This window comes from Hyposmocoma kahamanoa, unplaced genomic scaffold, assembly GCF_003589595.1.
Source record: "Hyposmocoma kahamanoa isolate Upper Pololo Valley unplaced genomic scaffold, ASM358959v1 182, whole genome shotgun sequence".
NCBI lineage: Eukaryota > Metazoa > Arthropoda > Insecta > Lepidoptera > Cosmopterigidae > Hyposmocoma > Hyposmocoma kahamanoa.
Window position 1 is genome coordinate 1884257 of NW_020653713.1, and position 11738 is coordinate 1895994.

Below are 11738 nucleotides of genomic sequence, written 5' to 3' on the forward strand. Positions count from 1 at the left end.
TCTATTTCTGTAATTCGGTTTCTCGGCCCATTTAGGGGTAAGTGCCTTTATTAAAGTGTAGGGAGTGCTTTATACTGTTGTACCTGTTTTTTTTTACATTTACCTTATATTGTTACAGCCCTTTCTTTCAACTTTACTTCTTTAATAAATTTTGTTGACCGGAAGTTTCCCGTTTCATTGCCGTAAACCTATTCAAGGCTAGTTAGGGTTACAACCCTTTCAAACCTACTAGCAGATGCACAGATACTGATATTTGGTCTCTACGCTTAAGTTTTATTAATATTTATAGAATAGAATGGAATTCTTTATTTCACGCATTGACAAATATAAATTGGACGCAATTAAACATAAAAGATATTTGGATCCTTTCGAGATATGGCAGTTTGAAGTTTAAAAGTGTTTCTCACTCTTGTTTTGTTTTCAAAACGTATAATGTCATGTATCTCCAGAGATATTTATTTATGTTTATATGTTAGATTTTTTTTTTGTTGATCTAAGAGGCTAGACTTTAGGAACCGTTTGGTACATATAACTCATTCTTTGATAATTTTGTGGATTGGATCCTTTTTGCTTAACTACGTCCAATTGTTACTAAGATTTTCACTTAAAATAGGTTAGTATACACGATATAACGACATTTTATTTAATATATATAAAAACAGGTTTGATTTGCCTAACCTAGTACTTATAGAGGATAGGACAATCAAACCTGCCTGCAACCTTTTTTAGGATGCTGTTGTGGCTAACTTCCGTCACGTGTTATAAGCGATACTATTTTTTCCGCATTATCGCTTGTGAGCCATCTACTTGCGCCTCTGCGAACATGCCTGATGCACTATACCATCTTGGTAGTCTCAACAGCATCCTGAAAGCCTTATGGCATTGAACGCGTAGGGCGTTGTAAACTCATTTCATATACTTAACCCACAGGCCGCTCGAGTAAAACGATTGGCTGTAAGTGTTGAATAAAGTAATTTTAACATCGATGGAGCTTTATAAAATAATTCACAGGAAATGAAAATACTAACATTTTTATAAAATATTTTTATTTCATATATTTGAATCACAGTTCATTTTTAATTTCTAAATTATTTTAACACGTTTTTCACCAGCCAGCCGCATAACCGAAACCGTGAGCGCCATAGCCGAGACCAAGGCCAAGGCCTGCGTAGCCCAGACCATGGGCACCATAGCCGAATCCTCGAGCGCCATAGGCAACAGCACCATGAGCCAGAGGAGCGGCGTATGCGGTATGAGCCAGAGGAGCGGCATAGGCGGTATGGGCCAGGGGAGCAGCGTAGGCGGCATGGGCCAGTGGAGCGGCATGGGCGACGGCCAAAGGAGCAGCGTGTGCGACGACTGGAGCGGCAACTAGGGCGGCGTCCTTGCGAACGACAGCGTTGAAGCCAGTGTGGGGTCCAGCGGCGTAGTCAACAGTGCGCTTTGTGCCGTCGGAGTCGAGCAGCGAGTATTGACCCACGACGCTGTCGCCGACACGGGTCTCGTGCTGGCCCTTCACATCACCGGTGTGCGGGTCCGCCACGCCGTACGAGTACGTGTAGCTGTTGCCGCTGGCCGAAGCAGCAGCCACTAGCATAGCGAGCACTACGAACTGTTGATAAATACAAACACAAAAATTCTTTATTGCCACAATGACACTTTTTGGACATAAATAACATGTTAAATAAACAAAAAATAAGCGGTACGCCAAACATGTTAGATAGCACAAACAGGTGTCTCAGTTTGTGCTGCCTGGAACCCTTGTTGTCGCAGATAGCGCTGTTTTCCAGCCACCTCCTTGTCCCTAAAATCTTAGGCGGGCTTAATTGGGCAAAATATCTTAAACTGAATAGTATTTGGAATCAAGGCTGAGATTTGTAGAACAAACTTAGCCTTTGACCAAGAATTGCGATCTAAGCAAGTTTGGCACATTTACAAAACGAATTTTAAACTTTAGCCTCTGCAAGAGCCGGCCATTTGTCAAATTTACTCGCACTGTCCGTAATTCAAAACAATTATTATAATTCACAACATGAATCCTTGGTCAGTGAATCCTGCACTTCACTTATTTCACCACTATACAATATTATTTACCTTAGCTGCCATTTTGATACGTTTGATTTGTTTGCACAGTGATCTGCGAATGATTAGTCCTGAATTTAGTTTGTCTTATATACTACTCCTGTACATTCATTCGTGCTTATAGGAAGTAACAATCGAGCCGGAAAGCGTACGCGCACGCTCTAGGTCGCTTAAGAGAAAGTATTTTCAGTCTGAGATTTTACCAACGACAAGGTAGGCAGGAATTATTTAATCGCTGTTGTGTCATTTTTTGTTATTTGATGTAACTGAATCGTAATAAGTACTCTTACGTATAGCTCATATTGGTCATAAATCTTGTGGTTCTTTTTTCACTAATTGGTGATCGTCTAATACGAGAACAACTTTTCAATTAGGACGACCTCGGTGTGCACTGGACAAGGGGGTCGAGGAATCGTTCCCCGGTAGGACCAATTTAAGAAATGACCTTTTCTAAATTGGCTCTGATTTGGGTGAATTACGTTGCTCTGGTACTCGTGGGATTTTCCCCAGTTTGAACCAGGTAATTAGTGTGGCTAACTGGGACATCATTACTTTAATATATTTCAATAATAATTGAGAGGACGACAGATCGAATCTCTGTGACGGCAAATATTTAATATCTACAAACATTTATGAAATTCAATTGACGCTAACGTTGCAGAAAAAGTTCGTAATGAAATCTGCATAACTAAAAAGATTCTCGGAATACGTATCAGTCCCCAACTCGCATTGCCTGAACGCTCTCCTTAGAAAAATACACGTGCAACATTGTGGAACGTATAATCGGTTGTTGACGATGATAACACTCTCTTAACATTGCATAGAACATACAGGAAAAGTTAAAAACAGTCTTAAAGTTTTAGAGATCATTTATTTCAAGTCACTTAACATTTATCACAGTAGAGATCCAAGTTTCCTACAAGTAGTTCACTTTTAGCCTTTTACCATCCGTTTTTAGCACCATATCCGAGACCAGTAGGTCCAAGAGCCAGAGGCGCAGCGTAACCGGCACCGTATCCACCGTGACCGGCAAATCCCGCTCCGTAACCGCCGTATCCACCATGACCGGCATATCCCGCTCCATATCCGCCATAACCAGCGCCATATCCAGCTCCATAAGCACCGTAACCGCCATTGGTGACAGCCCAGCCGCCATTGCCGGCATAAGCTCCATGAGCACCGTACACACCGTTAGCTCCATACGCTTTAACCGCGTATGGAATATGAGCACCGTTGTAGGACACTTGGTTGGAATAAGAAGTGCCGGTACTGGCGTAAGGACCAGCATAAACTGCCGCATTGTGTCCCACAGCACCGTGTCCCACAGCGCCGTATCCCACAGCACCGTGTCCCACAGCACCGTATCCCACAGCAACGTGTCCTACAGCACCATATCCCGGTGCGCCATACCCAGCAGCGCTATAGCCAGCGTGGGCTAAAGGAGCAGCGTAAGCCAAAGGTGCGACAGGAGCGCCGTAACCAACTCCCACTCCATGGGCTCCGTAACCGACGCTCTGTCCAGCGTATGCCACAGGAGACGGGTGGACACCATGAGCAGGAACTTTACGGACGACAGCGTTAAATCCAGTATGAGGATTGGCAGCATAGTTGACAACACGCTTGGTGCCATCGGACTCCAATAGAGAATACTGGCCTACAACATTATTTCCAATGCGCTTTTCGTTCTGCTCTTTCACATCTCCGGTTTGAGGGTCATTGACTCCATAGGAGTAGGAGTAACTTTGACCGCTGGCGTTCACTGCCACCACGAACAAGGCAACAACTAATAACTGCAAAAGAAAGAAACATTTTTGAACAAAACTGAATATAAAATGTTACCAATTAAAATTCTCAAGGTGTTTCGCTAAGCGTGAAATGTTTACAGACAACATAATCTACAATTTAGATAGCAGTAAAGCTCCTTGTGACAGACTTCGTCTAGGGGAATAACTGCTGCCATATTTATGCCGTCAAGCAGTAGTGAAGTACAATCACATGGGACTTGTCAACTTTCTGTCTCAGTGTGACGGGCACAATGGCGGTATCTCTCAAGTCTTTACGTTTTAAAGAAATGAGTGATATTGCAACTGTTGTAGGCAGGTGTGTCCCTCACCACCAGGCGCAGATTGTTTGTCCCGTCAATTAATATTTTTTTAAATATTTGAAAGTTTACCTTGGCTACCATATTTCTGACGTGTGCTATTGTTCGTCTTTGGCGAGTGAATGATAAACCCGAGGGTGGGCGGATTATTTATATTCGCAAGAAATCTCTGCACTGTAGTTTTAGGGGTCATAAGAAATTGTATTATGCATGGAGATGTTGCATTAACACTCATCTAGGCGATAATTAAACTAGCAACGAGTGTTTAATGTTTGAATATCTAAGATAATGTTCCCTGTTCCATTGTAATTACGTAATGAGCGTTGTAAGTTCCAAATAATTTGCGTACAGTTGGTAATGAACGAGCTGGTGGAAATATTTTTTAAACTGTACATTTTATTACGTAATTACTGCGTAAGGGCGCGTTCCCACTAAGTCGTGACTACAGATTGTCGTGCTGTTTACAGTGTCGTGGCTTGTATATTTAAATGGATTTGTTCACATATAGGACGACACGATTAACTATCGTTCACGATTTTTTATCGTTACAACGACAAACTATCGTCACAGTGGAAACAGCTAGAACGACAGTCGTCAGACGATAAAAAAACGTCACGATAAAAACGTGACGACAGATTGTCGCAGCTCCTATTGTCGTCACGTTTTATTTACCGCTGTCCGCACGTATTCTGCTCCCTGCCCTCCCCTCTCGTACCCCGCGCCCTCTGCTCGCTTTGCAGTAGCGTCGTAGCCAGAGACGGGCAAGCAGGCTGTCGTGAAACGATAAATTGTCGTCATGATCTAGTGGGAACAGCTAGTCACGACAGTCGTTCAACGATAAAAAATCGTCCACGACAGATAGTCGTGATATGGAAACAGGCTAGACACGACAGTCGTCCAACGATAATAGAACGTGACGACATAGTGGGAACGCGCCCTAAGGCAGATTCTCCTGAGGAGAATGAACAAGAAATCTTAGGGGTTGCTCTTTGTAAATATATATTTGAATGCATTTACGAGTATATTAATTGAATTTAAATATGACTAATATATTCAATTCTATATCTCTATATATAAAAAATCTTGTTTATTCGTATTATGCATTCTCTTATTATTCGATTGCGATGAAATTTACATGAATTACTACGTCTACACTCGCAAGTATTAGAACCATTTAAAAATATCATGACGGCGAGTTGTCTTAACAAATGTGTCTAAAGCCGACAAGGCAGTTTTGCAAATGCACTTTTCTACTACATGACCTTCTTTTGTTTTAACAATTGTTGCAGTTTTTTTTTCTTTTAGTGGCGTTACAACACATGCCTTACAGGTAGTACAGCTAGTATGTTTTAAATATTAGATATAAGGTCACGTTTGTCCACAATGTCACCTGTGGGAAATTTAAGTTACAGACAAAAAGACAGAGACAAACAGATCTCCAGGTGCGCTATTGCGAAGTTTTTTATTTAAGAATACTGCGTGTATAGTATTCTATCCTAGCTAGCCTATCCTATAATCTCACCGACTGAAGAAGGTACACAGTTTATCTAACAAAAGCCCATTCACACTTATAAAAAAAATATTGATTTCGGGAAGCTGAAATACCAGAATATATCCAAGTCCAAAGTCATGGTACCACGATTTCGCTTAACTAAGTTAAACGATCTTTAACTTTTACTATTTACAAGCCCCATGTGCCAGTTATATCACCTAATGCCTCTAAAACCTCACGTTACTGCTGGACGGTAGAAGTAGGAATGATGTCAGTAATTCCCTGGACGAACACTTACACAAGGACCTATGTATGTATGTTTTTATGATACTACGTAATGGGATGATCAAGTCGTGCTCCTGGTTGTGTGACACGCCTGTCTATGTATATAACAGTTGCAGAGCTACACAGAGCTTTAAATCACAAAGATCTGAGGGGTACTGCCATTACGCCCGTCACCCACAGACATAAATTACAACAAGTCCCAAGTGTCTGTTATTTCACTTAACTCTCACATTACTGCTTAACGGCAGAAATGGTAGGGTGGCAGTACTTCTCTTGCCATTACAGCCATGGTCGGTAAAGAGAATTCTTTATTTGTAGCGCGACGTACTGCCTTAAATAGGTCAGATTTAAGTTGAAGCAAAACGGTTACTGAAGTACAACATTGAAACTTTCGCTTAAAATGTTATCTAAACAGAAATTTCTTTACAATTCAGCCGTCTTCGTCATCGTCTTTGCTTTTTACAACATTGTGTTGTGAATGATATTTATTCATACAAGAAATAAACATTGTATTTATTTCCTCGCAAATGTGGTGAAAAACATTGTATGTGTTACGGACGGTAAAAAAATACAAAACTCGAGTTTTTTAAAATTATTAATTATTCTTCCATCCTTAATATACAATCTACTGTTGGTTTTCATTCGATGTTTTTTTGTTTATTACTGTGGACTTTTTACTTGTAAATAAAACAATACTAAATAAAAAAAACTCTTTCACAAGAAGCTCTACTGTTATTACATCTATGTGTGTGTGAGAGAGAGAGAGAGAGAGAGAGAGAACTTGACTATTACGGTCTTCAGCTGAGTAATTTATATTTTATTAAACATTTTAGTTTTCATTCGCATTGCTTGTCAAATAGGTTTTGATTTCCAATATTTACAAAGTAAACGCGTGGCATATTTCTGGAATCAACAACACAATTTCAAATCATTCCAACTAGTTAACTTCTGCGTTTGACTTTTATTATAATTTGCATTATTATTATAATATTACAAAATGTTAACCTTATTTAATTTTATGGTTTTGAATAAATTCATTAATAAGTTGTAAGTAAAAGGAAAGAAGTTTCCGTAGGCCATTATTTAGCATTTATCGTTTCCTGACAAAACCATTGCATTAACTAATAAAGTTAAAATTAACCTAAGTATAAAAAGGCGGACAATCAAAAATTATACACCAGTCGTTATCAACGCATCAAATGGTAACAATAGAAAAAATGATTTTCAAGGTAAATAGAATTTAAATTAAACAAAATTATAATTAATTAAGTTGCTTTTGTTCAATACACATACATTTCTGTTCTTAACGTGTCCTTGTAACAAGTATTAGTTTTCGCAATTGATACTTCGTCCAGGGAAGTACTGAGTTTCGGTTTCGAAGGGTGCTGGTGAAATTACAACTTCTTATTTGAGAACTTGAGTAGACCCCCTTGTCTGTTGTTCAGTATTTGTTAACATCCTCATCTATCTCTACCCGAAATCACCCACTGCTGAGTATATACGTTCGATTTTGTTCTTGATTGAATGATTGAATTGATTGCCAGGTGGTATTGATAGCGCTGTTGGCTGCAGCTGTGCACGCCGGAGCGATCCACGGCGGCGGCTACTCCAGCTTCTCGTACGGCGTCTCCGACCCCCACACCGGTGACGTCAAGAACCAGCATGAGAAACGCGTGGGCGACAGCGTCGTCGGCCAATATTCTCTTCTCGAATCTGATGGCACGAAAAGAACAGTCGACTACGCTGCCAATCCTCACACTGGATTTAACGCCGTCGTTCGCAAAGATCCTGGTCTTGCTGTTCATCCCGCCCCTGTGGCTTACGCCGGCGCAGGTTACGCCGCACACGCCGCCCCGCTAGCATACACCGGAGTCGCTCCTTTGGCGTACTCTCATGCGCCAGTAGTTTCCGCGTACTCGTCCACTGTTTCTCACGGCAGCCCGTATGCCTACGGCGGTCTTTACAAATCTTACGCTGCTCCTTATTCCGCGTATGGAGCAGGTTACGCTGGACATGGCGGATACGCCGGCTATGGCGGTTATGGATACGGGGGACTCGGGTACAGGGGCCTCGGCTACGCGGGTCTCGGCCACACGGGTCTCGGCCACACGGGAATCAGCCACACGGGTCTCGGCCACACGGGTCTCGGCCACACGGGTCTCGGCTACGGCGGTCTCGGTTACACGGGTCTCGGCTACAAGAGTCTCAGCTACGCTGGCTACGGACACGGCCTCAACGGATGGTAAAACCTCAAAATATAATCGCCCACCTTCCAAAGAACTTTGCTTGGAACAAGGACCTCTTCTATTTACATAATCACTTAAAACTATTTTCCTTTCTCTCCTTTCTTTAACAATGATGCTTGTTATACAAACAAATTGCAGCGACCTTCTTATTTCTTTACTTCTGTTTGAATAAAAATCCAATGTAGTAGTACACTATTATATTGGTAAAACTATTATCTCTTTTATTAAACTATGTCCAAAATTCCCCTGAGAAGGATGAGTAACAAACTCCAGGGGTTTCAAATCTATAATTTGCAATACAGATAGAAATGACTTGAATAACCTAAATGGGTTACTGCCTCAAATTTTGTCATCTAAATACGAAGAAACTGTTTTGTATTTCAACAAAAACCTCGTAAATCGCATCGGCACTTAAGATCCTATGTCCCATAGCCACTCACTCATAGAATGTACATATTTATTTATAACTGCAACTGCCTCCGTTGCCGAACGGTTACCATGCCGGACTGCCGCGCAGAGGTTCCAGGTTCGATTCCCGGGCCGGGAGAAATATTTGTATGGTCTACATTTATTTCTCTCGTGAGTTTGGGTGTAATTTGTGGTTGTCTATGTGTGTGTCCATGGCACCTGAGACACAGGGTTTTCCTAGTGCGGGGCTATGTTGAGTGTGTGCGTTATTATTATTATTTAGCGGAACAAAAATAATGATAATATAATATAGGAACTTTTATATCTAAATAATAAGAATTAAATTAGCATATTTTAACAACGACTTAATAAAGGCTTACTCAGTCGTTATTGAAAAAAAAATCTAAATTAAACAAAATGCATTTTTTACATATTATTTGAGAATTTTGTGAAATAAATCCATTAATTGTGTTATGATTATTAATATAGGAGCGAAAACATAGTAATATTTATTGGACCCGGTGGGACTTAAATCCACGATCATACTGCACCGTTACATTGCTCTTACCAACTGAGGCACAGGTCAAGTTTTACCTAAAAAACTTTTTTCTGTGTGTTCGATCTTTGTATTAATAACCAAAGCAATAACTATTACAAATTTAAAAATTGTGATAGTTTAACATTGATTAAATCAAAGTTTAAATAATAAAAAAAACTTTTAAAAGAATTTAAACTCAACCTAACCAACCACCAACCATTAACCAAACCAAGTAACCATTTGACAAAATTTTTCATTTTGTAATTGGCCCTAAAATTATTAATTTATCATTTATTAATTTATCTAGTCGTTTTATTAATTTAATTAATCAAACAAAATCAAGTTTCAATCCAATTTTTCTAAAACAATAAGTGAACTAAAAACCTAGCAAATCCTTTTTTTTTTTTCAATTCAATTCAATTAATTTATTCATTCGTTATTACAGGTACATGATATAGATTGTAATAATAATTTTATGGAATCTCTGCAATAAGCCAAAGTGGCATACGAAGTCAATTAAATAAAAATGTAATGTCAAAATAAAAATAAAAGAAAAATGGATACAATGTCAAAAAACTAATAGTAATTGAAAAGTCTAAAAATATTAATAACTAAATGGAACCGAACTGTCAGCATTTACCCATTCTAAGAAAGTGTCATTAAAATATTCTTCTATGCTATAGTAACACTTGTCAATGAATAATTGTTTTAATACATGCTTGAATTCCATTCCACTAAGGTTTTTTATTGCGTCTGGAATTTTATTAAATATTTTGGGTGCCATATCAACAACGCAATTTTGTATAGGGCCGTTTTTGTGTCATTTTTGTACTTTTTTACGTTAAAGTTTAAGGTAGACCTTGATTTGTGTTTTTGGACTTGTCTAAACCACTAACTAGATTTTGTTATGGGACAGCCGAAAATGCTTAGTACCATAAAGCGTGAAAAACAGATAATGGGTGCGGGTCGGCGGCTTGTCGGGTGGGGAGCACGGCGGGTGTAATTCCGTGTGGGTATGGACGACAACGACGTACACCCGACACGCGCCCGCTGTCAGTGTGTTTCACGCTTAAACGTCTTAATGTATACGCCTTATACTATTTTAAGCCCCATTTCTGAGCACAAGTCTCTTTGTATGCAGGTTTTATTACAATATTTTCCTTCACCTAATCATTCACAAATATATTTAACCTCGAAATTAAGGTGCCACGGGAATTGGAACCGTGGATATCTCAATTGTGAAGCAACAGTTCTCCCACTACGCTATCGCCGCTCTGTTTTTAATTACTATAATTTCATTAACAAATCTTGCAATTAACATGCTTAAAAAGCTGAAGATATTTACAAATCTTCTATTACAACGCAAATAAACATGAGGTCAAGTTGCAATGTTAAATATTCAGTAAAGTTAATGATAATAACTTTTTATGAAAAAAAAGAAACCTACCTCAAAAATGTGGAATTATCTTATATTATCTATCAGCCAAGTTACAAATTTTTCAAAGTTTCAAGTTTAAAATCAGATAAACCGGACTCATCCCCTAACTTGCCACCCTTCGATGTGGTATATTTGCTTTAAATTTTAATGGGACTCACTATTGAGGACTAGGACCCCCTTTACAACAAAAAAGAATCATTGAAATCGGTTCACAAATACCTATCGGAATCATCGCGTAACATATTCACACAAAAAAAAACAGTCGAAGAACCTCCTCGTTTTTTTCAAGTAGGTTGAAAACAGACTTTAGTTTATTAACGCGACAGGTACTTGATATAGACAATAATAATAATTTTATGAAATCTCTGCAATGAGCCAAAATGGCATACAAAGTCAAATAAATAAAAATGCAATGTGAAAGAAAAAAAAAATAATAATAATAGGTACAGTCTTAGAATAATAACGCATAGAATGATAGTTTCATATCAAACGAACTGTCACAAGAGAGGCAAAAATCAAATTCATGTAGGCATTTTCGTGTCTTGTTGCAACGAAATTAATTTTCGGTTTTAGTGAATATTTATATAAAAATACAAGTTGAAACGCGTTACTTCCTTGTGGAATGTGATGTTAGTATCTATTTACACTCATTTACCGCACATTTCGTCATTTTTAGCTAAAATTCTGGAGCTGTTCCCGGTGCAAGTTGACCTTGAGCACTGTAGGCCCGCCCGCTCGTGTAGGCCCATTGGGCGCGCTTCAATTTGCCTCACTTAGCGTGTGCGGACTAGGTTTCTATGCGTTATTATTGTAAGGGTACAATGTAAAAAAGAAAGTTTGAAAAATCTGATAGTATTAACTAACTGGTATCCATTAATTAATTAGCATTTACCCATTTTACGGAACTGTCATTTCAATATTCTTCTATGCTCTGGTAATACTTGTCAATAAATAATTGTTTTAACTCATGCTTGAAAAGCATTCCTTTGAGATTCTTTATTGCGTCTGGGATTTTATTGAAAAATTTGGGTGTCATGTTGACAACGCTGTTTTCGAATAAGGCCGTTTTACAAATATTTCCTTGGACCATGGACCAGGTTGTGAGTATTTTCTCTGGAAATTCACTCGAGTTCGTCTTAACAAACAAA

The 11738-nt window shown here is 39.0% G+C and overlaps 2 protein-coding genes across 2 annotated transcripts; one reads left to right on the forward strand and one right to left on the reverse strand.

The window, feature by feature from the left end:
* Positions 1-1053: 1053 nt before the first annotated feature.
* LOC113226127 (fibroin heavy chain-like) lies at positions 1054-4267 on the reverse strand. The gene is made up of 3 exons (XM_026458656.1): positions 4256-4267; positions 3044-3872; positions 1054-1737 (listed from the first exon to the last, which is right to left on the reverse strand). Exons 1-3 carry the CDS (start codon positions 4265-4267, stop codon positions 1106-1108), a joined length of 1473 nt encoding a protein of 490 aa, XP_026314441.1. The 3' UTR covers positions 1054-1105.
* Positions 4268-7492: 3225 nt separating this feature from the next.
* On the forward strand, positions 7493-8344 carry LOC113226128 (cuticle protein 8-like; the record flags this gene model as incomplete). The annotated part of the gene is made up of 1 exon (XM_026458657.1): positions 7493-8344. A coding segment is annotated over one exon (714 nt), but the record flags the coding sequence as incomplete, so codon positions are not given.
* Positions 8345-11738: the final 3394 nt, after the last annotated feature.

What these genes read in the sequence shown, in the direction of transcription:
- LOC113226127 (XM_026458656.1), bottom strand. An exon ending in ACCTACTGGTCTCGGATATG is followed by an intron (nt 1,738 to 3,043) that starts GTGCTAAAAACG and finishes GCACAAACTGAG; the next exon opens with ACACCTGTTTGTGCTATCTA.